The following is a 27491-nucleotide window of genomic DNA, read 5'->3' as shown; positions in this document are numbered from 1 at the left end:
CAGCTGCTGAGAGAAACTGCAGAAGTGCTCTGTAGTGAGTGCAATTTAGCCAGTAAGACCAGAGAAGAGTTATTTTCAGCCCCCCCTGAACTCATCTTTGACCCCTGCTCTGTCAGCTAGCAGAGGGAACAGGCTGCTGAGAGAAAGAGTGTGAGAGAGTGTGGTGTGGAAAGTAACCAGGCTGCTCTCTGACCTGTGTGTAGAAACCAGGGCTAATATTCTGCCCTACCTGCCCTGCCTGACAGACCACAGCAGAGAATCTGCTCTGGTGTACTAAATTATGGATCCAGACTCAGGGGGTGGGCCACCTCTGTATATAGAACCATCATTCCCTCATGTACTGCCCTGTTACTGACTGCGGGATATTATGTGTCGCACGTGTGTGGTGAGATGGAGTCGAGTCGACTTTATTATGTCAGATTGGTGGGTTGTGCTTGTGAGCATTTCAGAGGTCATCACAGCAGCATGGATGGGAGTAGAGTCTCTGGCAAGTAAAGTTCATATTTAGAGCTTCTGAATGAAGGTACATAGGTCATAGGTGCTAAGCCAAATTGCTATACAGAATTATAATGAGTTACATTTAACTATGTTAAATATCATTTTAGCATGACAAATGACTATTCAGGCACAGAATTAAAAAGCCAAGAAACTTTTTTCAGAAAAAGCTCTTCTGACAAAAGTCTCTGGAACAGATCCAGTGCTAAAACAGTAACTCATGCAAATAGCATTCGCCGTAATTGGATTTGAATGCCTCCCTGCTGCCAAATGTTATATGTGCAAACATAAACCCATATTTTCCGGCCCACAAACCCTGTGAAAGCGAGTGAGCCACTAACGTGGTGCGGGGAATGGGAGCTTGGCTGCTCAGCAGCTCTGTAAACCCTGTTTGTTCCGCTCTAGAAGGCTTGTGTGGTTTCAGTCTCTGTCGGCCCTGCTCCCACGTCGCCGTGGGGACAGCTGGGTAGCGATGGTCGGCAGGCACCCTGCGAGGCAGAAGCCCTGGTGACGCCTGGCTGCGTGAGCACAGCTGGCACTGCAACATCTGGTAAGATTCATCAGCACAACGCTCACCGTGAGTCTCAATCAGTCTTGTTTGTGTTGTTCATTCAGTCAGTCCATGCGTCGTTCCCATGCTTTTGCTCACTAATGTCATCACACCTGTCTTCATGTTTCCTCTTAGGCTCTCATTCCTAATGTTATGGCTTTTTCTTACTTAGTCAGGTGATGAATTTTTCCCTAGCTGCTTCTCATTCACTTGCTGTCCATGTCCTCAGCTCTACTGGCCAGTCTCAGGACCAGTGGATGGGAAAAGCACTGAAGAGCAGAGCAGGTAAAACGAGCAATCAAGAGGAAAGACCGGGGTGTTTACTGTGAGAGTAACTCAGTGAATATGTATGTGCAGTCCGTAGGACAAAAAAGTAGTCAGCAAAGAGTTTTATTTGAACACTAAAAGCTGCGGACGGTCCTTGTTTAAACCAGGTCCAGTGAACTGTGTTCAACTCCCTTATGTAATGTAGGAAAACAGACACGTGGCTTCCAAAAACAGGGGAATAATTGTTTTGAGAAAATGTCTCAGAGGGAGCCTTGGCTAAACAACAACTGCACCTGTCCTGTTGGATTCCACAGCTTTCATATGAATCTCAACATGCAGCCCAAAATACTGGAGGCTTCAACATTGCCTTACAAGAACACACATGAATATCACAGACTTTTTCTTTTCAAATGTGTTAATCCAAAACCCAAAACTGAGGACAGATCAGAGAACTGCCTCTCATAGCAGCGTGTCTTTCCAACTCCTAATCTTTGATGCTGCATCAACGTACAACACCTGAGAGAATATGATCGGGAAGGTAGAAAATGTGTCATTAAAAAGGTGGTCAATTTGAAGACTGGGCTGGATACGGTGTATAACTCAACATCAAGTAAAACAAAGAACAGTGGATGTTTCTAATGATAGCCCAACATGAACCACTGCTGGTATATCATCTTACCTTGAATACTTAAGTGAGCCCACACAGTCGAGAGTTATTTGTGTTGGTAATTCATTCCCAATTCTACTCTACAATGAATGATCTTCACTGTATTGGAATATAATAGCTACCCTGGTATTGTTTTACACCAACATATAGCAGAGGAAGGGAATAAAATGTTTCATCTCTGTGCCTCAGTGGCTGAAGTAGAAGTAGACTCTTGAATTCACGTACCTGTTCCAATATTTTAGTGCTATATTCACTTTTCTTATAGCACACTAACTGTAAACAATGCTTTCAATGCGATGGTTTCCTGACAAAGACGATAACACAGCAGCTACAACTTACAATGAAACAGCACTTGACCGGTGGCTGGTAGTACTTCGTCTTTAACAATAGATAGTTAAAATAAATTTACATGTCAGAATAAAATGGCATAAGTTGCCCAGTGCCAATATGGTGAAAATCACTTAACTCACATCACTACAGCCTCAGGTGGACTCAAGTCCATAAAACCTGCATTGAGAATCCATTTCACTCTGACACAAAAAACTGCCAAGAAATAAAGTAATTTCATTAGAGTGCATTTCAGTAGAGAGATATAGTGTTTTACAGACTTTTAAATGCTACTCAGACTGAAAACTGAACTTTTACACACTGAGTTATTTCTTTCATAGTTTCTGCAGAGGCAGGAGCAAAAATAAAGTCTTCTGCTTTATTTCATCAAACCTTGACGGGTTGTTGAGATCATCACCGCAGTGCAGCACCAGCTTAGATTAGAAATGCCGTGTAATAAAGACATAAAGCAGACAAATAGACCCACAAACACACACACACACTCATTCACACAACTATTTCTGACCAGTCACCAGCCCCAACCCCGCACTGAAATCAAATCATCTGTTTGGAAACCTTAATTACGTTGCACAACACCAATGCTCCAGCTGCTCAAAGCGACAGTGCACTCTGTCCTGGCAGATACGATATGAGCAGCACAAGTGTCCATGCAGACACAATGTAACCGGTTCAATTTATTGCTACAGAGGCCAGTTGGGCACCTGGCTTATCATTTAAACTAGTGTAGACATACAGTAACAGCAATGCTGCTCTTGTTTGCTGAAAGGTAGCTGATGTCTGATGCAGGGCTTTAGGGAGAAGAGATAAGAGGTGTTGCTGGTTTCACTACCTGCCCAGTTGTCTCACCTTGTCAAATACTCACACAGCTTTCTTTGTTGCCTGAAAACATATGCCTCACGTTTTTAGTCTCTTCAAAATTGTTATGATGAGGTTGGAAAAAGGTAATACCAGTGATGCTAAATGTTAACATTGCTGACAGCCATAAAACTAAAGTGAACAAACAACTAAGTTCAAAAGGTAAACACAGGAAACAGAGGGTGGGCATTTGTAAACAACAACCTCAAAATGAAAGGGCTCCTCAATGGTTGTTTCTCTTCCTGTCTGTTTTGTATAGTTCTATGTCTATACAGGAGGCGAGTATATTTAAAAAGCCAACCAACCTGTTGTGAACTGCCCCTTCATCTTCTGGAAAACAGGGTCCTGGGCTGTGGCCTGAGCCCGGCGGGCTAGCGACTCGGAGGCGGCGCTGGAGAACATGGTGGAAACGTTGGAGACGTTCTCCAAACCAACACCGAAGGTGCTAACCAGCTTCTTGACAAAGTTGAGTGTGTGCGGTGTGATCTTGGCGTCAGACACTGCCCCACTCTTTTCAAAGGCCACTGAGTAGCATTTAGCCAGGCCCTGCTGGAGCTGCCTCAAGACCTGCAGAGAGAGTTATAGTAATGTTAGAGTTGCCATGACATTATTCTCCAATCCTAAATAAGGTCTGATCTCTGTCAAATGGGCATAAATTAAAGCTGAAAAACCTCATCTGACACACAGCTAAACAACAGATATTTATATAAACACACACACATTTTTCTTAAGCAAAGATGCAGCAGTGTGATGTCATACAGCAACCAAAGCAAGGGAGAGAGGTGAAGTGATGATGGTGTAGCATTCCTGTGCCCCTGCTTGCCCAGTGGAACGAAGCATAGAGCCTGCAGCTGCTGCTGTGTGCCTCAAACCATCACAGATAATCACACGGACACACACACACACAACAGAAAACTTCCAGGCCTAAATCCCTTGCTCCATCCTACACACTCACCGCACCCATCCATCACCTGTCTCAGTCTCCTCTCCTCCTGCTGCCTCTGCCTCTCCCAGACCCCCCCCCCTCACCCCCACAGACAAGTTACTGCCCAGCATGGTTAAAACAATTTGAGGCGGCACGAAGTTAGAGTTGGACTATTGTGTAAGGCCAACCTCACCTGCACTGGCACCCGCACAATATGCAAGCCCAAAAAAGGCGCAGGCTGAATGAGTGATTGAAGTTGACAACATAAGGGATTTGAGAAAATTCCAGCTGAGACATAATTAAGTTATGGGGGGAAATCTAGTATCTAGTATGTGCATGGGTCTACTGGCTATTCTGTCTTGAATATAATCATCAATATGGTAGCCTGGCCTCTTTATGGCAACACGCTAGTTCAATCAGGGATAGAAGACAGTGACGACCTATTAGCAGACAAGTCATATCACCTTAGACTAAACAGCTGTGTTGGACCACCAGAGAGACAGTATCTGCCAAACTGTGGTCATCTGGTTGACCAGGTGGTGTGATACACATATACACGCCATGTGCACGCCAACTTGCTTTCACACATTTGCACAGATGCATATGACAATTCTCACATCCAGCTGTATTATTTTCTCACCATCTGATCTGCCAGAAACACACACCTAGCAACAAAGTCAGACACACACGAAACCAGCACCTTTGTTCTTCTCACCTCTTCGTGCCAATTCTCCCTGAACCACACCATCTGGTCCACGATGCCCTCCAGGGAGGAGAGCAGGGTGGGGTGTAGCTCCCGCTGCATGTGCATGATCCGGCTGCAGCGCCACATCGGGGCAGTGGCCCGGATAGGCCCGGGGTCGGAGGCCCCCGAGTGAGGCTGGGCCCCCACTGAACTGGGCTGCTGCTGTCCAGATGCATCTGGGGAGAAGAGTGGATAAGAGGAGGGAGGAAAAGGCGGCAGGGAAGGAAATGTGACAGAGAGGAGAATAAAGGAGACAGAAAGGAAACAGGAGAAAGATGGGTAGAAAAAAAAAGAAAAGTAGAGCGTAATCAGGATTGGAAGTAAATTTTACAGTTTCTTAAAGTACAAACCATTTTGAAGAACAGATGTGCAGTCCAGAAATACAATGTGGAAAGTTTTATGGTCCATGGCATATTTCCATATGCTATAAACTTGTTTCTTCACCTATATGTACTTTTAAATATATTAACTCTATATTAACCTAAAAAAAGCTTTTATCATCAGAGCGTGGTAAAGAAGAAACACACTGCACACAGCCATGTTTACGTACCACTTTTGTAGCGCTCCCTCTGCTCGATCTTGAGCGTCAGGTAAAGGGTGCGGATAGGGAAGTAGACAGCCTGGGGGTACACTCGTCCCACCTAGCAGATAAAAGAGGGTCACAGATTACATTTCAAAGACTCCCCCTCAGGACCACAAAGGAGAGAGAGAAAGAGAGAGAGAGAGAGAGGAGGCAGACAGAGGTGGAGAAGGAGGAGATGGAGAGAGCGAGAGGGACAGAGAGATACTGTTTGTGTCTGTGTGTCAGAGACAGAGACAGAGAGAGAAAGAGAGAGAGAGAGAGAGAGAGAGAGAGATCATACTGATACAGCCAGAAACCTCTGCTATAACAGAGGGAGTGTTTGAAGCTTTGAGCCAGGGGAGTTATGGAAGTTAAAAACACGTCATGGCTGAATTACAAAACTGAATGTGACTGATGATGAAATTGCCCTCAAGACTTTCAAGAAAAGTCACTGACAACATTGGAAGGCTTAATGGTTGAAGTCAGGACATATGAGGTTTCAAGTTTTAAACGCATAGCAAATTCACCTCAAACTTAGTGGAGTAGGATTCCTTTGATAAGTAAGGCAGCAGGTGAATACAGTGTATACCTTTGGTGTATAATTTATAAATCTGTCTCAGGTTACAGCTCAGTGTGAAGGTAGGATTAGTTAGCTACATGGCCTGAAGTTTAGCATCCAAGATGCATCATTTTATGAAATCAAAATTCTGAATTCACGTAAACATTTCTGCTACTAAACCAAGAGATGAACAAACCTTTCAAAAGGAAATTAGCAAGTTCTCTTACCAGCATATGTTGTAGATATTTTCTTTCTTTCCTCAGTTTATTATCATATGGATCAAGGTATAGTTAAGGCAAATTTACATACTGTAGGTTTCCTTTATTAATCATCCATTCCATGATTCCATGATTTAGTAATTCTCAAACAATCCAAATTCTGCACTTGTCACCAAATTAATTTCTAATACACAAGAGGGCGACCACTGTGACACATTACACACAGAAACTGTAAAGGAATCACCCTTTGACTGAGAGAGGTAAACTCAACACTGATATAGTTGTGTGTTTGACATTTGGCTATCACCGTGACGGCACAAAACGAGTGCCTAAAGGTAGAACATGAGCTGTGACAAAGCTCCCTAAAATGCCATGATCTGCCATTTTTAAAAACTATAAGCAGAGGCAAAATAAGCTCTTGCCCGCAGCTTTTCTTTTTTAGACAATTTCCAAGGTGGTAATCTTACAGGACAGGCATTTTCATATAATCCAAGAGTAACATATAGATATATATATATATACACACACACACACACACACACACACACACAATATATTAATATATATGCTTATTCTTAGTCTCATCTTAAATGGCTCATCTTGGAGGTTTTTGTTAGTTTCACTGTTAAAACTGATAGGAATGATGACAAATACAAAAACAATAACCAGGTTGTAAAAAAAAAAAAAAAAAAAAACTAGTACAGAGTTTTCCTAGAGACTCTAGGTGGAAGAAATCTGCGAGCCTGGCTTTAGGACCGCTGGATATTGGTAGAAGACCAAACCACAAGGTTCTCTCAGATCTCAGAGCAAAATTTCACAGGCTGCAATTACATGGCTACTTGATCCCTTCTAGACCCTCCATACGCCTGAGGGGCAGAGAGGGATACCTCCACATCTCAACAACAAAACTGGGCTCAATACTGATTAAAGGCGGGTTGAGGATGGATAGTGGTGCTGGTGGTGCTGGTGGAGGATACAGGAGAGAGAAGAAGTTTTTTTTTTTTTTTTCCCACACTTTAACTTCAGGCTAAATGTATTTTGGATCTTTAAGCTTTTCTTGACTCGATCGACATTCCTCTGACACCTAGCCCAGTTCTTCAGAGGGATTCTCAAGCCGAACAAATCAAGATCACACAAAAACTAGCTCAGGTTTAAGGCTGCCAAAGGTGAGAATAGGTCAGCCAACAGCTAACTAGAACATACTGTAGTTCTCCTTGGACTACATGGACTACTTATAAGAGCTGTTCTGGATCTCAGCAGATCTCAAATTCTTCAAGACACGCAGTTCCCTAAAAGCACGTAACTCACAACTAGCAGGGGAGACCGATAGGATTAACTCAGTGGTGAAAGAGGCTGCTGCTGTTGGAGGTCTAAGTCTGAGCAGCCTGGATGATACAAAAGGAAAGAAGGAAAACTTGTAGGAAATTCAACTACATATAAACACTTCACACTTCCTCAATGGTGAGCTAATATAGTTACGAAGCACCTTTAGCCACCACCAAACGGCTTTAACTATTCTTTACCGGCTGAAGGAAAGTCACTGAAGTACAATGCTTTCAGTACAAAAAGCCACAGCCTCAGTCAAAAACAACTTAAAATAAATTAGTGTTACATCTTTCTACTGCAAATAAGTCAAGTGAATACTGTATACACTCTGCATGTTGTACGTTTGCACAAAACGTGACAATACAGAGTTCGTAATTGTTTACACTGCCTTTCCTAAATCTCTCATATTTTCTATTTTTATGAATATACAGTAAATGTTCTGACAAAAAGACAGATGTAAAATGAAAAATTACACCACTGGGATGAGAAGTGAAGGACTAGAGTCAGGAGTAACGAGAGAAGAGGGAGTTCTAAGTGGCAGCTAACAGCAGCATTAAAGATGAAAGAGGAAGTACGGCAGAGAGGAAGAGGAGGAACCAGAGATCAGCACGCTAATGGGAAGATAAGAAATGTCATATTTTGGCGAGGCTGAAGTGGGCTGAGGGGAAGAGGGCGAGTGGTAGACAAGGAGGAGGCAGCAAGGGAGGATGGGAGTGCGTGTGGGGAGGGGTGTTGAGATTCTCTGTTAACTTCTGATTCATCTTCCCGCCTGCCCCCAGGCGCTCTTCTCCTCACCTTCATCAATATTTCAACGTACGTTTTTTAAACATCCCGCCGCCGCAGAGAAACTCTAAATAATTCAGGCAAGCGGCAGAGATAAAGCCTGCCATGCATTAAAATGTGGTTCTCTTTACATAAAAAATCAGAAGAAGAAAAGAGTGCCAACCTTTTACCCTTCACTCATTACAGGGTGATGAGGCAGAGCAAAGGAAGGTTTGGATCTCCAAAGATGGAAAACCTCTCCATTCATATACATGCACAAGGCAGGTACTAGTTTAAGTGATTCAACTATAACTCAAGAGGCCACAACCTATTAACAACCACATGTCCTGCTCAAGTATCCTTTAGATAGATAAAACACCTAAAAAGGATTAATGCGGCCTATAAAAATCCAAGATAAAAACGTAAATGCAAATTATTCAGCATATTCATTAAACAGCTAACTTGCATTAAGCCAGGTTGTTAATAGGCTTAGCAATCAACCATCTGCATGTTAAAAAGTATCATCACTACATCACATACTTGGTCCGTCTTTTCATGATGCTACTACATCTATCTGTTACATTACCCACTTGGATTTTAAAACCCTGTCTCTTCCCTCCCCTCTCTTTTTCCTTCTCCACTCTTTCTCTCATATCCTCTATACAATATTCCTGCTCTGCTGAGAGGATTGGTTGTTTGTTATAGCAGACTACTCTTTGAAGATCACCCTCTTCAAATTGTGCAGAAATAATACTCCATTAAGCAAAGCAAATTAGTCCTCGGTTTAATTACTAGCTCTGTTCCTGCAGTGTGGATGCGTACGATATTAACTTTATAATCATTTCTTGAACAAATAATTTAAGAACCAATTCACCAGGGACTGGTGAAAGCCAATAAATTGCTAAAAGGGACAGTGAACGAGTCTGAATGCTTAGTTTGGTAAATAGAAAGCAGGAGAGAGAGAGAGAGGCCACTTTGGCGTGAATGCAGTTAATTTATCTTGATTAGAAAGATGTGCTTGAGCACTAATGCTAACACACCAGCCAGATGTGCCCCCCAAAAATGGATGAAAGAAGCCAAGGAAAACAACATTAATGATTGATCGGTGGGGCAGGCATCCAGGCACGAAATTTAAGACTACAAAATGTAAATGCAACAAGGGCAGGGAAAAGATGGTTTTCAAACATATTCTAAATTGTAAGATTATTTGACAATGCTGTTTGACAGATGTTTTTCGGTGGAAGTTACCAACACAAACAAGAGGATTTTGGCTTTTTTTTTTGTTTGTTTGTTTGTTTGTAGAGGCCTTACCTGGCTGATTAGGTTGAGCAGAGGTTTGCCTTCTGAACCAACCAGGCAGGTCAGGAGCTGCGGTATCCACGCCAGCCACTGGATGGGCGGGACTCCAATGCAGTACTTGTCCACGGCATCTGCCAGGGTGTTCTTGTCATCAAAGCTGAGTAGCCACAACACCTAGAGGTGAAGGTGACGTCAGGAGGAGAGACAGGTAAGAAAGAGAGGAACGACAAAAACAACAAATTGAATGCAACACTATTCTGCTAAGTAAGAATATTCCATAAATTTCACAACAAAATAACTATCGTAAGACACCAAGTAACAAGAGCTAAGGTCTCTATCATTAATCAGACCCATTGCTGCTTCCCTGGCTCTGTTCACAGCAGGAAGGGGACCGCAGAGGAAGGAATGAGTACACTGTCTCCCTATGATCAAAGCTGAGCCAATGTGGAGGTGATCTCTCCTCCCCTGGTGCGCTTGTGTGTGCATCTAGATTATGATGAAGACATTAACCCCACTCAAACCCCCCAGGCTCTCTTCAGCGAGCCAACCCGGGTACACAGATTGTGTATAATTACTGATAATGACTGGTCATCTCACTTCATCCATCAGGACTAAGCGCTGCCAACCCAGCTTGGCAGCACAATACCAGGGAGGGTCACCAGGAAAAAAAATGTAACTGGAATGTGAAGCTAGTAGAGGCCATTATTAGAACAGATAATGACAGTAATGCCTGATGTTAACACTGGACGTGGCAAGACCGTATTTATTATTTATCCAGCCTGACACAGAGAGGTAGCTGGTAGCTTTTGCTCTCTAGCTGAGTCTCTCTAATCTGACTCTCCTGTGGCTCTTTGAAAACAGAAACCCAGCAGGCAGTTTAGTAAAGTTTTTACAATTTCTCAGCCCTCTCCAGTCCACTAATAATAGAAAACAGTCCAGTTTTAAAAAGTGCTTTTAATGAAGCAAAAAAGAAGAATTTGCAATAATTTATTACATTTTATGCTCTGATCATCTGATTTGATGTTGCGTCTTTTTCTGATATTGAGCACAACCTGACCTGAATATATTATAGCAGAGCAGAGGAGCTCTCAACCTAGTGTGAGAGCATATAGACCTCTGTCTGTGCTGAGCTCTGGAGGGACTGTAGTGAATGCACTGGTGTATGTCTGTGTAAGAAGGTAGGATGCTTGTTAGCAAGGAGTCCATCCCTTTACCTCACACACGGGGCTTACTCAACTGTTAAGTATGGTGGTGTTGGACTGTTTGCCATTAGTCTGTTAACCCCCCGTGTGCCAGAGGATGGCCTTCACTCCACCATTGATCTGCCATGGGAGCCCATCCACATTGTATACCCCTGGACTGTAATCGATCAAATTACTACTCTCTGCTTGTAACTGTGGCAGAGTCTGAGAGGGTGAGAGGGTGAGAGGTGGGGGAGTGAGGGTGGGAGTGGGGCAGAGTCTTCTCATCAGCACCAATAATATATGGGCTGGATAGGGTCAGGAAACAAGGGAATTAACTGTGACCTCATTTGGAAAAAGGCCCGACTGAGGCTACTGATTTTATAGAAACAGAGGTTAGATGCAGAAGCAGTTACTGACATGCTATTTTCAGAGAGAGAGAGAGAGAGAGAGAGAGAGAATCCTCAACAACTGAGGACAAGAGATAAACAGTGATGTTGTCTTCACATTGCGCCTTCCACAATTGAACATGTATAATCACACAAAAAGCCTCCTTTCCCAGATCCCTTATCACCTTTGCTAGGTATTTGCGGGACTTGCTCTCGTTTTGGTGGCGGCAGGCGTGGAGGTAGCAGGTAATGGCGGAGACTCCCAAATGGAGCTGGCGGTCCTTGACAAAGATGTTCTCCAGATAGTCACCCCACATGGCCCAGGCCTTCACTAGGACATCATGCATCTGTACAGCTGCTGAAAAGGCCTTGTTGGCCTCCTCTGACCTGGAACAAAGAGGGAGGTTAGGTGGAGAGCGTTAAAGAGTGTAAAGGGGGTAAAGTGGCAAGGGCAAGTGAGCGAAGGGAGACAGCTGGAGGGGAAGTAGAAGAAAATGGATTGGATGAAAGGGAAGTCAAAGGGAAGAAAAGAGAGACAAAATAAGGAGGGACGCTAAAGAGAGGGGGGAGAGCTGCATGAATCTAAGAGATGGATGTAATATTTGTGTCAAGACTGGAGAAGGGGGGTTGAAGGAGCAAAATAAAAAGAGAAAGATGGAGTGTGCAAGAAACAGATTATGATGATCATATTCTATATTATGTACTACACATCAATAAGCACCATATTTCATTTGCTGTAATCTTCAAGGCCTTTCCACTTGGCATTACAGAGTAAGCATTTAACCCAGCATGAATTAATGTCACCAAGGGTTCAGCTGCGTTGCTACACTGTAATATGAGTTTAACCCAGCACTATCATACTGTGCAGATCAATCCATTTAATACTGGGTGACATATGAGCTTAACATCTTCCTATTTAATCGGAAATGACAGAGCCTCAGCAAGGTAAAAGTCTCAGTGTATTATCTGTATACAAATACATTGACCGTGAAGAGCATTGCTACCGCTTAGAGAAATCTGCAGGCTGATAAACCTGAAGATCCTTGGGATTTTTATCCTGGCACTGCAATCTAGCAGTCACACTTAAAGTATTCAATTTGGACACAGTTAAATTGCAGGCAAAGAAATAGACAGGTGAAGTCTGGCAGGAGACCCAAGTTTTGACTGCACCATTTATGCTGACAGGGAAATATATTCTGACTCATCAGCTGTTTTCACCACGCCAAGCGGTTTCTAACCACTCGCTGGCACGCAGTCTGAATAATTTTTACACACCTTTCAGCCTTTGATTAATAAATAAGATGCAAGAGGCACCTCGAGACGCACTACCTTGCAGTCAAAACAAGGAGACAGGCCTGTCAATGAAAAAGCCTTACTGAGCTACAGTTAGTAAATGGACCTCCATTTTAGGAATGCTTCCAAAACTACTCTCCCACTTACTTACTTACTTATAGTGAAATGGTCTCCCAAGCCAATCAATTAAAATGTGTTATTATAAAAGGCATTTTGGCATGTGATTAAGAAATGGGAGCTTGATTGCTATGGGAGTCAGAGCCGAAGACCCTCCAGTAATACTTAATGGGGTTGCCTCAGTCACTTTGCCAGTGCTAAAGTACATTAACAGTTTCTACTACCCGGCTCAACAGGAGCGCAGGCACCCAACAGACTGTCAAATCTCTGACACCCGTTTAATTGAATGATCCCAAAATCCTGAGCACATGTGGCTGCACATGCACACACGCGCGCATTCAAAAACACACAAACACACACACACACACACACACACACACACACACACACACACACACACACACACTCTCTGAACCCCTAACCCCCACTCTGCTGTTAATTCTCCCCCGGTGTAGGGGAAACTTAATGATTGCAATAAACCCTGCTGAGGTGGAGGCAAGTTCTGCTGATCCCATAGATTCCTGCAAATTGCCTCGAGTTAATTATTGAGCTGCATATACATTTAATAAGCCTTCCTCAATTTGTCTTTCACCCCTCAGGATGCCATGTCACGTCAAAGATGACGGGTGAAAAGGGGGGTGCTGAGGGGGAGGGGTGTTAAAGAGCGTGGCTGTGGGTATGCGTAGCCCAGTTAAGCATGGAAAGAGCCGTCGCATGCTCCACAGGCAATACTTGTAGCCAAAAACACATTACTGACACTGTCACAAGCCGATGACACAGATGTACGTTAACATCTAAGCCACGTCATGGGGGTTACCTAGTAACATAATCTCAGAGATGCGTCAGCAGAAAGTGCTTATTAAATATGACTGCCATGTCCTCACAGGAGAAAACCACTGACACAGTTTGAGGACATAATGAACAAAGGGAAGACATTATCAGACAGAAGGATCAGTTTAGACTGTCAAAAACAAAAAGGTAGAAAAGTAGTCAAAATCCCTTTTATACAGATGCTATATTGCCGTTAAGAAGACTCCTTGTAATGCTGCCTTTGCTTGTTTAAACTGAAGCAAACAAGCCTGTATAATGCTGCCCCAGTGTCAACTTTTAGATAGCGTGCTGGTGCTCTGGAATCAGAGGCGTGATGTGTCACACAGCCGTGTCTGTGTCCTGTCCCGTCGCTCTGGCCCTCTCTTTTAAACAGACGTTGTTCCAGCTCTGTAACTACCTCCGCTGGCAGCACAACAATGCCCCCCCCCCTTCTGTGTTTGTACCTTTTTATACAGGACAACATGGAGGAATAACGGCATAACATTCCCGCCTTGAACAGCCTGTGAAATAGGTGCTAAAGACAGAACAACTGGATCCCTAGTGGACATACTTGTTGATTTGAGCCAGGAACATGCCCTTCAGAGCGTAGAACTCAGCTGTCATCTCCTTGGTGAAGTATTTCAGGTTGGTTGACTCTATCACCTCCAAACCCTGACAGATAGAGCAGAGAACAATGGAGGTTAAACTTCAAACAAAACCGCAGTAAAGTAACTTTCATCGACACTAGAGAGGAATCGTGAAGAACATACCACAACATTTTGTTTTAGACAGGGCCATAATTACAGGTGAAAAACAAACAAAGTGCTAGGTGTTCATTAAGAAGTAAGAAAACAGGGGTTAAGGGAACTAAACTTCCATTATGGTGAGCCTCTGATTAGGTGTCCCCTATGTACTGCTGTGACAAACGATGTGTAGCAGGAGAGAGAGACAGAGAGCACCAGAGGATATGAGATAGAAGAGAGAACGAGAGAGAGAGAGAGAGAGGAGTGTCTACTGGCACTTTTAATGACTTGTGGTGTGCTGGACTGCTTCTATTAATCAGAGTACTCCATGGGCTTAAGAGCAAGCTCCTGAGTTACACTCTCTTATAAGTCTCCCTGCTATAACTTGTCACCTAGAGCCACCCTAAACACTTCTTGCTCTTACTACTTTTCCCACTCAAAGTATCGCTAACTATGCTTCCAGCTACTGCTAACAGAAATCCACCCAAGTACTTAAATGACCCTACATGCATCAAATGTGCTCTTCTTCAGTAGAGACCGGTTCATTTCAAATTGGAGCATTCATTACCACGGTCCAAATCTCCTGCAGCTGTGCTACATTATGGTGCAGATGTTGCATGGGCACGATGTATTTATCATGTTTTGATCACACATAATTGGATTGTACGAGCAAAATGATTTTTGCTCTTTCTACAGAGTGACTTTGCCAATAAAATATTTCATGAGTTACAAGTTGAAATCAAAATTTATGTATCTGCTAATAAAGCCAAGAATGATTTTGAACATGACAAAAATACTACATTTATATTTGTAATACATTATTAATTATGGGAAGAGTCTTACATAACAATCCTGGGGCTCAAATAAATTGAGATTACACCAATCTAGTGCAAGTATTATTTATGATAAAAAATATAAACCACACTTACAAGTTTACAATTTCTGAAAAAAAGTTTTCATCAGTAAAACATCACAGAAAAAGAGCAGAATAAGCGTCATGTAAGTTTATGCTTGCATATGAATCAATATTCAGTGCATGGGTAAAATAAATAAATGAAGCAGCAATAGCTCTGCTAATTTTAGAGAAGAACACAGTAACAGTCGGTCACACTCAGTCTTACCTGCATGCATTCATTCTTGCCCATGACACCAGCCAGCTGCAAATAACATTTGACCTGCTGTCGGATCTTCTGGAAGCAGTCAACTATGGGCACAGTAGGGATGGTGTGGATACGACTCAGAATGTCCAGAGCCACATTCACCAAACCCTAGGGAGACAACAGCGTGATGTGATTTCACAGACACAAATGATTATGTTTAAAGAAACCTGAGACAGACAGAAGTTAAACTTGTATGATAAAAGCAGAATGAACCATTACCTGTTTGCGTGCTATCTTGCCATACTGAATGATAGCAGAAGCCGAGGCATGAACTCCTAACATGGCATTGTTGTTGTTCGGATCATGCTGTGTGTTTGTCTCATACGCTGTCACTATGGCTGCAGACAGGGACAATTACAGTCATGAATATGAATTTCCTCTTTGTACAAGTGTCATAGTTTAAAAAGTAAGCTTAGAGCAGTATGAACACTGGGAATCTTCTAGCACTCTGAAAGCTCTGCTGTCATAACACAGAGGGCACTGGGGACACTGAATGTATTGAACAGTAAATGGGCCATGGCGATGAATTTCATCAGGAATATTCCATTTCACTTTAACATAAGTTTGAAGGCTGTCATGTATAAATGAAGTGGATTTCATTGGCATGGTGCTGCAGAACCAGTGCTATTATTTCAGCTCCTCACACTGCAAGTTGGAGTTCAAGTTGCTTGAGACATCACATTTTGCAGTGGCTGCCTCTCTGAATGGTTTCAAAGTCACTGCGGGAGAGAGCTGAGCACTGAGCAAGGTAAATATGTGTGTGTTATGTCCTGCAGTAAGAGAGAGTGCTTTAACAAGCTGACATTTGGAAATGTGCAGAGACCCTGAGGTGATTCTGCACTTTGAGGCCTTTTAAAGAAGGCCCCTTTTTGATGAACCTAAGCAGCAAAATGAGAGTATGTCGGCATGAGAGTGGCACCCTGTAACACACCTACAATTTGTAAAAACTCATGCATCTGAACAGAAATATATATTTCAATATCACTGGTGTCAAACATAGATGGGTCTGTCAGTGTGTGTGTGTCCCACCTTGGTAGTGGTGCTGGCGCCACATGAAGATGCTGCTCCAGTGGGACAGGTCATCAGAAACAATGGGCAGTCGGTTCCTCCACGTTTTCACCACTGTCTTCATGTCATGGAGGCTGGTGTTGCGGCCCAGGTTAGCTGGCTGAAGCCCTGCATTAATTTGCGCCGCCTCTTGCAGCTCAATTATCTGCTGTGCCGCCTGGGGAGGAATCATAAGTAATGTCTGAGCCCTCATACAATATCACAGGTATCTTGACCACCGTCCACTCTTTGGCCCTAACTTTTATGGTGCATGCCAGATGGCAGATCTGGAGCCACAGCTAATGGCACAAGCATCTCATGCTTGCAATGGCTAACTTTTCTGTTTACAGCTAAAATTTTGTGTTCCCAGGCCTGTTCCACAGTCTACTTGAAAGCTTTGGTACAGACAGGATACCAGCTGCACTTAATCTGGTTAATATTTTGTCTACACATCTAAACAAATGTACACTCCCATCCAAATTTCCTGCTTGCTTTGCACTGCATTACACACACCGTGTCCATCTGCTGTCCATCAGTGACTGGTCAGTTATTTCAGGTTTAAGAAATCTCACGTAAATCGTTTCTTTTCTTTTCATGTCCCTTTAATGCTTTAAAACCAAACACAGGCTTGCTTGCTTTACGATGATTTAACATTATTTCTGACACATCTCTCTCACATTATTTCTTGTTTTCTTCAGTGTTTGGTGTACAGCTCAATGAAGCAAAACATCCCTAAAAATATCTAAGTGAATCTGATGAAAAGAAAGGTAAAGGAGGATTATAAGAAAAAGAGTAAGATGATGAAGTGTAAACATGGTCAGAAAGTGGATACGGTCGTCTTTGGAGAACAGAAGGTGGAAAGATGGTGTGGGAGATGTGGTGTCAGAGGGAAGGAACAAGAAGAAAGGTAATGTCAAGAGTGTGAAGCTGCTGTGACAATCAAAGAAATTACTCGGATGACTGACTGAATAAAGTAAAAGCATGGACAGTAAAAAAAACCATATGGGTATCGACAGATATGAAGAAAGAAGACAATACTGGGGCTGCCCTCCTCTAGGTCACTGGCTTAAGATTCATACTGAGCAATCCCAGGGACTGAAAGCCTTCAAAACGAGATGGATCAAAGCGACCGAATGTATTTACCTCTGAGGAGAGCTAGAGCTGAGGATAATGCAGAAAATTAGCACATTAACACACAAATTCTTAACTTTTGGCACAATTTGATTTGCATTTCCTCTTTTCATTTGACTGAATTATTAGCAGCAGACACTTGGGACTGCATATATCACAAATGTCATGAAAAAAAAAAAAAAAAACACTCACACTTTTTGGCATCAGAAAAACAGTCTAGCAAGAATTTTTAAAGCCACCAAAATAATTTTGCAGGAAAAATCGTTACGACTTCCTATATTGCTTCAATACCCCGAGTATGGCACAGAAAAAAGAAAAAAGACAAGGAGATGGGAAAATGTGAAAATGATAAGCGAGGGCTTCTATCTCATTCCATGAAAAGAAGCCTCATTGATTGGCCTAAAGCCGCTTTGTGAACATATAATCAATCATTCCATTATAACTACTCATCAGTCAATATTAATGCCAACCCTCATAATCGATAGCGTGGGTGATAATCCATTGATCGTCAGTTAGTGCTGACAGCTGAGATTTGATGATAACTTGATTCGAATGGTATTTGAACCCTACTGTATTTGCGGAGTCTAGGCTTCTCATTCTCCAAGGCTCATGGAGTCGTGAATGTGAGATATAGAGTTTGGAATGGAGATTTACAACAGGCCGCTTGGCTGGCTAGAGGAATAAATAGCTTGTTTTCTCTCGGCTAGGGTAAATAATTGGACTGCACATATGCGAGCGTACGCACACCAAAATACACAGACACACACGCACACACACATATACACACAATAACAAAGAGCGTAGTCACCCAATTCAAATACCCATTCTGAAAAGATAAATGCAGTGAATCAGAGCCGTGCTGAAGACTTAACCCCCCCGCTCCGAAATCAAATCTCCCAAAACAAAATAAATTAGGCAATACAATATTTTTCACAATTATCTGTTAATATCAGCTGATGGCCCATTTCTAACCTTCATTCAGACCGTCCCATTCATCATGTAAATGTAATTCTGCTGCAGGTATTTAATCAAATGGTATCTGATGGCAGGGAAGTAATTACAGCCATTCTAAACTAACTCCCTTTCTTCCCTCCTCTTCTTCTCTCTCTCTTTCTCCCCATGTCCCCCCGTTCTGTTCACTCTCCACCTTTTTCAATTTCCATCGCCTTATCCCTTATTTTCTCATTCTCCTTTTTTCATCTTTGCCCCTGTCTATTGTAATCTCTTGTGGTGGAATCAAAGAGGCTTAAAGGTTTTTTGATTTTTTTAATCATCTATCTCAATTTTACAAAATGGAGTGAGAGGGGAAGATAGAGGCTGTTATCAGCGTTACTCAACAACGCAACGTCTCGGGGCTACGGATGATCTCTCGACATGCATCTCTTCAAGTGCTTATCACAATAAAAATGACTTACTGTCACTACTCTTCCCGGCTCTCCGACTGCCACGTCACTCTAAATGGAGCCTTGCAACAGAAAAACTCTCGCATGCATTTCGTATACTGACCTGAAGCAGCGGCGTGTGCACATGGGAAACGATGTGAGGCAGCCTCCTCCACTCCCGGATGGCCAGGCTGGAGGCCATCTCCACCAGCCGCTCTATGAAGTTGAGCTGCTGCTCCTCTGGGTGGCAAATGGCCAGGTAGCCACGGTGCATGTTCACCTTCCAGGCCATCTCCTTGGGACAGCTCAGCTCCACCTAGAAATTCACACAGAAAGTCAAGTTCCACATCTAAACGCAAATTTATAGTAGCAAAAGACTGTGGCTACAAAACCGAACTATCCATTACTTTTAAAATTTGACAATATATAATTAATATTTGTTTTTCTCCAAGTTTAATTGGCAGACAATGAGCAACATTTTTTAACGCCTTGGTATAACTACAATACAAAAAGATGGCTCAGTCACACAGTGACAGTAGTCTTACTGCTTGTGTAGCACTGCTTCATATATTCTTTTTTATCAGTCTTTTGATTTTGGTGATGGCAGAATACAAAAACCAAAGCTCGAGCAATCCTTCAGTTTTCCTGTAAAATCCATACTGATAGCACCACAGGATACAATGCTGCGCTGACAAGGCTGCCAATCACCTCAACAAATTTTATTTAAAAGGCTAATAATACAGAATATGTTTTTATTTCTTAGTTTCTGTACAGTGTCCTTGTTGACAAAACAAACAGATTGTCTGACTGTACATTTTCGCATGCAAACTGACAGTGTGTCATGGCAACAGCTGAGTTACTGACAGACAGTAGCTGTTGGTGGCAGCCAAAAAAAAAAGCTTCAATTGGTTGCATATTCTCTAGATCTAGACGCTCAGTTGACGTATGTTGCCTGCTGTTCTTCTGTGTGCATTTTTGTCCCTGTGATTGATGTCAAGCAGAAAAGCGTACACACTTCACAGCGATGTAAATGTGGGCCTATCACACTTTCTTTGCATAATTTAATACTTGGACAAATACAAAACAATACAAATTCATTTTCTGAATGGTTTCAGCAGGACTTTTGTACTAATGGCTAATCAACCTGATGAGTCTGACACAGAGGCGGAGAAGAGGAAAAGGCCCTGCTATTGATTAAAACGCTGAGTGCATTAACACTAAACAAACAATAGCCCTGGGGAGGCTGCTACGGCAAACCTGTGGTTCGCTGTTGTGTGTTTATAAGTGAGCGAGAGAAAGACAGAATGAGAGAAGACCAAAGAGAGGACGAGTGAACAGAGCAAGAGAGTGAGAAAGCAGAGTTGTGTATTTGTGTAAGCTCTTCCGATGTTGGGGAGAAAATTACAGTGATCGGTCAAAGCGCACTTATCAGGGGTGACGCTTGATGAATATCCCGGAGACAGGGCTGCCCTTATCAAGAGCCAGCTGTAATTGAAAGCAGGGATATTTGGACTTCGGCTCTGAGCTGGTGAGCTTTGGGCAGGCAGGTAACTGAAAGCCTTGCTCCTCTCCTCCACCATAAAACAAATCACCCTGCAGCAGATGCCAGGGTAATTATTCACACGCGCAGCTGTCGTAAATATTAGCTGCTAGAGCCAGAGCTGTGGAGCGAGGGATGAAGAGATGGAGGTGGAAGTAGGAGTAAAGAGGGTAGGATTAACAAAAAGAAGATCACGTAAAAGAAAAGAGGGTGGAGAAGTGAGAGACAAAAGAAAGAGAAATGGGTACACAGACGAAGGAAGGAATGAAACAAGGAGGAGGGGATATAGCGGAGTTGGTGCTGCCATCCAGACAATTTAATTAGGTGTCACCTTAGGACAGAGCGGCTCAATGGATTGGTTCCAAGTCTCCTTGAAAGAGCAAAGCAGGAGTATTTGTTATATGTCCGGTACTATCACGCGCTCGCCACCCGTCTACACTTTGTTTTAGGAAACACGAGGCCAATAAATTAACGGACCAAACAGCTGAACTGCATTTCCACAGCTTTACGGCCAACTCTCTCATTCTCCCCCTAAGGGCGTGGGGTTGTGGTGGGGGGGGAGGGGGACTGGACGGTACCAATATCAAGTTACTATACTTCACACTGACATGAGGCCTGGGCTCAATATACAGCACTGTACCGGAAACTGGGAATAAAATGGAAAAAAAGTAAGAAAGGAGTCTTTGGTTCACTGGGTTCAAACCTACAGGCTCCAGCGTGTCTGTGGTTGTGTTAGTGAGAACTTGTGGTGAGGGGAATATTGCACCTTTTCGGGAGACAGTGAGAGCGCACGTGTGTATGTGAGTGTGTTTGTGTGTTTGTGTGTGCAGAAATCCATGCATGCATACATTTTTACAAGGTGACTGTGCACTCCTCACCTGCACTAGAGCCTCCTTCATAGCAGCCCAATTGGAAACCCTCCAAGCACACTCAAGCACAAGATAAGGGTTTGAGTGGCCTTTGGATTGGCCGTATTCTGTCAACGGTTCCCACTGGTTTAACTCCTTAGAACAGCTGGACATGAAGACAAGGGAGATGAAAAGTTAAGGCAACTTTAATTCATGCTTTAAAATGAGCTACAGCGATAAGATTTTTGTGATAAAATGTATCTTCTTTTTTTATTTGTCCAATTCACAGGGCGTCACTTGGAGCCACCTCTGTCGGAGGCTGACTAAAAAATTCACTGTTTATCATTTTGACTATTTCAAAACGCCCTCTGGGTTTTTCACATTTGCATAGGCCGCCTGGGGTTTTCTGAGTCTCACCCGTACAGTTTGTGTGTCTCATTTTAATTTTATGAATGATTTGCATCCTAGACTGTGTCAAGTTGTTAAGAAGCACTTCATTTGGATATATCACAAAATAAATGGATTTAATGCAGATTTCCCTGCTGACAGAAGCATATTGTCCGAGTAACAGCGCCTATATGCTACATCCGTATACGGACAAAATTATATTACAGGCCTGCAAAGAAAAAGGTGACAAGGACTGGTTTATAGAGGAAAAATATACATATACAGAAATTCAGTTTGTTCATTTTATTCTTCAAATATTTTCATCCCTGGATGCCCTACTGTATAATTCATGATGTGATGAATGAAATAAATGTTAGGTTTGTACGATCAATAGTACACAATGTGTATATATATATATATATATATATATATATGAAGGTATTAAAGTTAAAATCCACTGTGGTTTTGTGCTCTGGTGGACGGACTGCCCTCAGGGACGACAGCATCTTTTCTGTTCCAGAAATCTTACCGTATCCAGTGGTCCTCCCAGAGCTGGTACTCAGGGAAGATGGCAGGGGAGACATTACTCCTCTCGTGCTCTTTTCTAGCCTTCTCCATCGCTTTCTCATAGCTTTCCTGGGCCTGAACAGACACAGTTAAAGTTTTAGTACCGTTATGTTAAATGATTATTAGTGCAACATGCCTTCATGATGAAACTTCCTGTAATATCGGTCTATCCTTACTGATATAAATACAAAATATTAGAACCACATACGCATAACAATTTAACATCAACCCAAACTACAGCCTCCAAAATGATCATGAAGGTGAACAAACACCCTCATGAAGGTTTTTACTAGCAGGACTTCCAGTGTATGGTGTGGATTGTATGTGGGACAATGTGGGATTGTAGATAAATGTAATAGTGGTCCATAAAACTTTCTCTGACCTGTTCAAAGAAACCATGCTGCTCATATGCAATGGCAGTAGCCGTCTCAGGAAACTTGCACCTCTTCTGCCACAGACCTGCCCACATGTCCTCCTCTTGGAGCAGAGAGTAAAGCTCTGCTAGGGAGTCCAAAATCTCCTGTAGAGAAGTAGAACAAAATGTGGATGGCAGCAGAACAAATTGGAAAATCTGCAGTGAGGAAACTGTGAATTGATTGAGCATCTTTGTTAATGAATCTAGTTCAAACAGGATAACAGAAAGATTTAAACATGAAGCTGTAACAGACACAGGCAAATTTATGTCTCCAGAGCATCCACAGTGGAAAAGAATCATGAATAAAAAGAACATTAACACTAACGTAATATAATAAACTCTATTAACCTTAATGTTAACAACCGCCTAGCAATTTATGTATGAGCTAAATGGTAGAGGTAGTGGGTTAAAGTATTGAGCTGATATTGGACTTCAGTAAAATACATGATATCAGAAATGAAAATTGCTTTAATAATTAAATGTATTCCAATGTAGCATGCTAGTTTCACCTAAGTAACACTGCCTAGAGAAGCTAATACAATAAGATGCAGTTATCTGTTGTGGCATTATGATCAGTAGGTTAGATCAGAGGGTTAAACACATTAAGACAAATAAAAGTTGACATGACAGATTTATTGTAATTGCATGAAAATGATCAATTGTCAAGATAATAGTGGAAAAATAATAGTGAATAGTATTTAATCAGCCACCAAAAACAAATACTGCCAAAGGTTAAATCAAAATACGTTACCTGCTGAGGTGGTGTGATGCTCTCCTGCTCATAAAACTCTGTGCTCTGCTTGGGTTTGCTGTGTAGGCTGAGGCCCTTTTCAAAGGCCTGCTGCTCCAGCATTAGAGTGGAGCGTAGCCAGAGGTTGTGTGTCTTGCCCAAGTACTTCAGCACACAGGGGCGGATGGGAATAGGAGGCACACACTGAGACATGGCCTCCACAAAGCAGTTCAGGGCACTGGGCTGGCAGTCCCGCTGGGCCTGGTGGCTGCCACTGCACAGGAATGGACTCATTTCTCCTGACAAAGCCTGGAAGAGGTGAGAGAGAGAGAGAGAGAGAGAGAGAGAGAGAGTTCATCAACTACCCAGTTTCACTTGAGCTGCAATGCACTGATATAGCATATTGATAAAGGCATTCTGTTGCATGTACGCCATGCAACATGATGCTTTTTTCCAGTAACAGAGCTGTTACAAAAAAAAAGGAAAAAAAAAAGAAAAAGGAGGTAAGCGAAAACAGGTAAGAGGACTGGAAATGCACAAATGACTAATTATATGCAGCCTTCCTGTGTATTGAGATGAAGACAAACATGATCAACTACATTACAAATCCATTAACTTTCTGTAGAGCTGAGCTGCATGTGATTTTGAATACAGTTATAAACCGTATGAATAAATAGTGCTGTAAAAATATTAAGATTGTGATAGTGACTTTAACCACTTTTCCCAGTTCTACTCAGGTGTCTTGCTTTTCTGTTTTACTATCAATCAATCAATCACCCTGTTTAGCATTTCACCTTCATTTGAGGCAATGAAAAAAAGCATAATTTTCTTGTTTGAACTGCACAGGGATACACTCTGCAATCACAGTCTCTCACAACACACAGTTGGACAGCACAGGATTTGAGCGTGACCACAGGGTTAGAGTGCCAATAATCATGACTGACACATGAATAAATGATGTATTGGTAATGAATATAATTTTCCCTGCCTGTTGACAGCATGGAATAATTAATGCTTTGATGGTCACTTTAATTAGGCTGGTGGTGGAGAAGGCCAATATGTCAAATTCCTTCCTATGAAAAATATGCTTTTCTATCATGCCCATGAAATAATCAGACCCAGAGATAAAAAAGCCTGAGCACTAATTATCACTCTATTTTCATCTTAAATTGATATGGTGTAATGGTGGCATGAAATGCAGAGCTGAGGCACCCATCAGAATAAACATGTGACATATCTGTCACAGGAAGAAAATATTATTTTGAAGCCATCTTTCTACTCACTGCATCTTTCAGATGCTTAAGAACTCAATCACTTCAAATCAAGGCCTTTCAACGTGTCTCAAAATACTCTATACGCATCTCATTCGTTAAACTCATTACAGCTTCCCTCCCTCAGATTTCTCGTTTCCGTATTTAGCATGAATGAATCTGCCCTCATTAAGTGGAAGTACACGTTTTGAGACGGAAATGGGAAAGCCGAGCTCGGAGTTACTGTCTGCTTGTTAATGTCATTGTTAAGATAAATAAAGGATATACAGGGCGTAGGTACGTGCGTAAGGGATCGTTTTCAAATAAGCATCGTGCAAGTCAAAAATACTTGGGGAGTGGAGTAGAAATAAGTGCATGTCTGTGTTTATGATTTATATTGTGAAAAAAGATTAACCAAGGGACACATTTTGGATTTGTAGCAGTGGAAAGAGCTATACAGTATACAAGCTGTGACATGCAACTGTTTTGTCAGTACCTACTGTATGCAAAACGGAATCGCACATTTCCCCACAAAATGTCGACAAAGGAACCACACGAAAACTGTATATACAACTGAAGTTACCACAAGCTTTCTCCTTCTCTGCTCTGGCTGCATCTACATAGAGGCCAGTAAGTTATACTCACATGCTGCTGCCTGTCAGAAAGGATCTTCCAGAGGCGAGGGAAGAGCTGAACCCAGGTCCTCTCAGCCAGCGGTGTGGAGATGTGACAAAGCTGGACCAGAGCGTTCAGAAGTGCCCCCGTCTAAACATGGACCAAAGAAAAATGACAGGCTGCTGACTTAGCAATCTCTGTCCTCAGGACTCAAGAGCACTGCTTCTTAACTGTCCCACTGGGTGGTTAATTGTATTTGACTGATGTCCCAGGTCAAAATCAGTTTTTGATTTTATAGCTAGAAGAAAATTCAGCAGGGTTCTGAAAAACTTTTGCACAGTAGAGTAATTTTCAACATCTCAAACAATGCAGTCTCTTGTAATGCCAATACTTAGCGCTGAGTAATCAGGGGGAAAAATCAGGAGAAAAATCCCTTAACATAATGGTTAGATATATCATTGCTCCCGGCCTTGTCAAAATCCAGTTGGTTTAATCAAACCCTCAGTACACTCTGAACTAAAGGACAGCGTACACGCTGGTTTGATGAGGACCAATCTTACCTTGACTTCCCGTAGTGAGTCAAGGAACTTGTCATGGCGGTTGGTAAGCATGTGCAGTTGGTTGCCTGTGTCTCTGTCAGCCTGCTCTTTAGTCTTGGGGATGGCAGTCTGGTCACCTGGTGCCAACTCTATGTCTATTTCCACGTCCTTCCAGGGAAGACAAGACAGGAGAGGAAAACAATTGTCTTTTGAGAGAGCTTTGACATTTCGTCTTCACGTTGGACACAACACTGTTTTAAAAGTTGATTGTATGACATAAAGCATCAACAGCGTTTAGGTAATTAGTGAGGGATGAGAACAGAGACTTTTACAGACAGACAAAGAAGCAAGGCTTTAATCTGTTTTTCAGAATCACAGTGGGATAATGTGATAGTTTGTGTAGGAGATGTCTCTTGATGCATTGTGGTATTTGTACGTCTCTTTGTGTGCCTCACCTCCTCCTTGGTCTCACTATTCTCCCTCTCACGCGGCTCCTGTTTGACATGCGTTGCCATGGCGAAGGCGGCACGGTCATGGCTGTCAGCCAGGTTGATGACGTTAGTGATAGACGGCAGCATGGATCCCTGACAGCTGGTGCCGATGATGGTGTTTCGTTCACACACTGCCAGCAGCAGCTAATACACACACACACACACACACACACACACACACACGCACGCACACAAACGCAAGAAGATCAGTAACAGAAACTGACATGACAAGTGATGGGCATGACAAGAGGCTGCTGAAACTAAAAAAAGGCCTAAACAAAAGAAAGACTTATTCTATGAGTCAACAACACATTCTTTTTATTGCTGGATAAAAGGCTTAAAGGCCTGCTGAAAGATCAGAGACGGTACTCTGTTTACCTCTATGCACTGTTTGATCCAGAAGTGGCTGCCCATGGCCTCCCAGTTCTGAGAGCAGCAGATGTAGAGCAGCCTCTCATAGACACGCCGCTTCATGGAGGAATCAAACACCTCAAAGAACTTGGCTCTGATCAGTGGCTGAGTGCAGCGAAGCCCTGAGAGGAACGCCGGCTCTAACTTGGATGTGATATCACTTCCTGAAAGGCTCTCATCCCTGAATAATGTGAGGGACAAAACATCTATTTAACAGAGCTTGCATGCTGGCTCGTACCCATTTTACTTCCATGATTTATGAAAGCAGGAATACAGACATTTTGTTAGCGATAAAACATTTAATGCACTTTGAACTTCTATGGAGAGAAGTCACGGCATCGATGTCGAAAACTACAGTGAGACAACTGGAAAACAAGTCGCAATATCAAACAAACCTATGAAGTACACAGAAAAACTGAAAAATGAGAGCACCCATACCCTGCAATAACTCCACTTTGTGAAGCTTGTATTACTAGACTATTGCTTTGACTTCTGTTAACGGCATCTGTAAAATAATTATATTACTAAATATCAATGCAATACATTTTTGTACAAGGAAACAAGGTTTTTTTTCTTAATTATCACATTTTTACAAAATATTTGAAACAAATTATCTGATTATTTGATTAACAATCACAAGGAAATTTAGTAAACTAAATTAATCTATGTTGGGAGCTGATTTTTTTCTTTTGTTTCTGTGTAACTGTAGACATAAACTCCTAATTAAAAAAATACTATCGACCCAATCTTTATTGGGTTTAAGGGGTTATTTATAAATAGGGCTGGCAGGTACGATTCCAAACGTACTACAAGCATAAAAGATAATGTCATAGCAACATTCAAATGCGAAGGTGCCAGGATGTTTGA

General features: G+C 42.4%; 1 protein-coding gene across 1 annotated transcript in view; it reads right to left on the bottom strand.

Annotated features, from left to right (window-relative positions):
• Positions 1 to 27491, bottom strand: part of trrap (transformation/transcription domain associated protein) — an 80739-nt gene that overhangs the window by 10456 nt on the left and 42792 nt on the right. Inside the window, exons 50-67 of the mRNA XM_022742431.1 lie at positions 26592 to 26805; positions 26178 to 26357; positions 25744 to 25890; positions 25214 to 25333; positions 23340 to 23627; positions 22556 to 22693; positions 22136 to 22248; positions 21250 to 21385; positions 18956 to 19147; positions 16301 to 16496; positions 15491 to 15609; positions 15233 to 15379; positions 13940 to 14040; positions 11334 to 11535; positions 9591 to 9752; positions 5403 to 5493; positions 4823 to 5028; positions 3488 to 3749 (exon numbers count right to left, since the gene is read on the bottom strand). Coding sequence (XP_022598152.1) covers positions 3488 to 3749; positions 4823 to 5028; positions 5403 to 5493; positions 9591 to 9752; positions 11334 to 11535; positions 13940 to 14040; positions 15233 to 15379; positions 15491 to 15609; positions 16301 to 16496; positions 18956 to 19147; positions 21250 to 21385; positions 22136 to 22248; positions 22556 to 22693; positions 23340 to 23627; positions 25214 to 25333; positions 25744 to 25890; positions 26178 to 26357; positions 26592 to 26805 — 3014 coding nt within the window. The remainder of the gene's footprint in view (positions 1 to 3487; positions 3750 to 4822; positions 5029 to 5402; positions 5494 to 9590; positions 9753 to 11333; positions 11536 to 13939; positions 14041 to 15232; positions 15380 to 15490; positions 15610 to 16300; positions 16497 to 18955; positions 19148 to 21249; positions 21386 to 22135; positions 22249 to 22555; positions 22694 to 23339; positions 23628 to 25213; positions 25334 to 25743; positions 25891 to 26177; positions 26358 to 26591; positions 26806 to 27491) is intronic.

The sequence above is a fragment of the Seriola dumerili genome, unplaced genomic scaffold, assembly GCF_002260705.1.
Source record: "Seriola dumerili isolate Sdu_G_001 unplaced genomic scaffold, Sdu_1.0 BDQW01000068.1, whole genome shotgun sequence".
NCBI lineage: Eukaryota > Metazoa > Chordata > Actinopteri > Carangiformes > Carangidae > Seriola > Seriola dumerili.
Note: the sequence above shows the minus strand (reverse complement) of the source record. Positions and strands in the feature narration are given on the sequence as shown.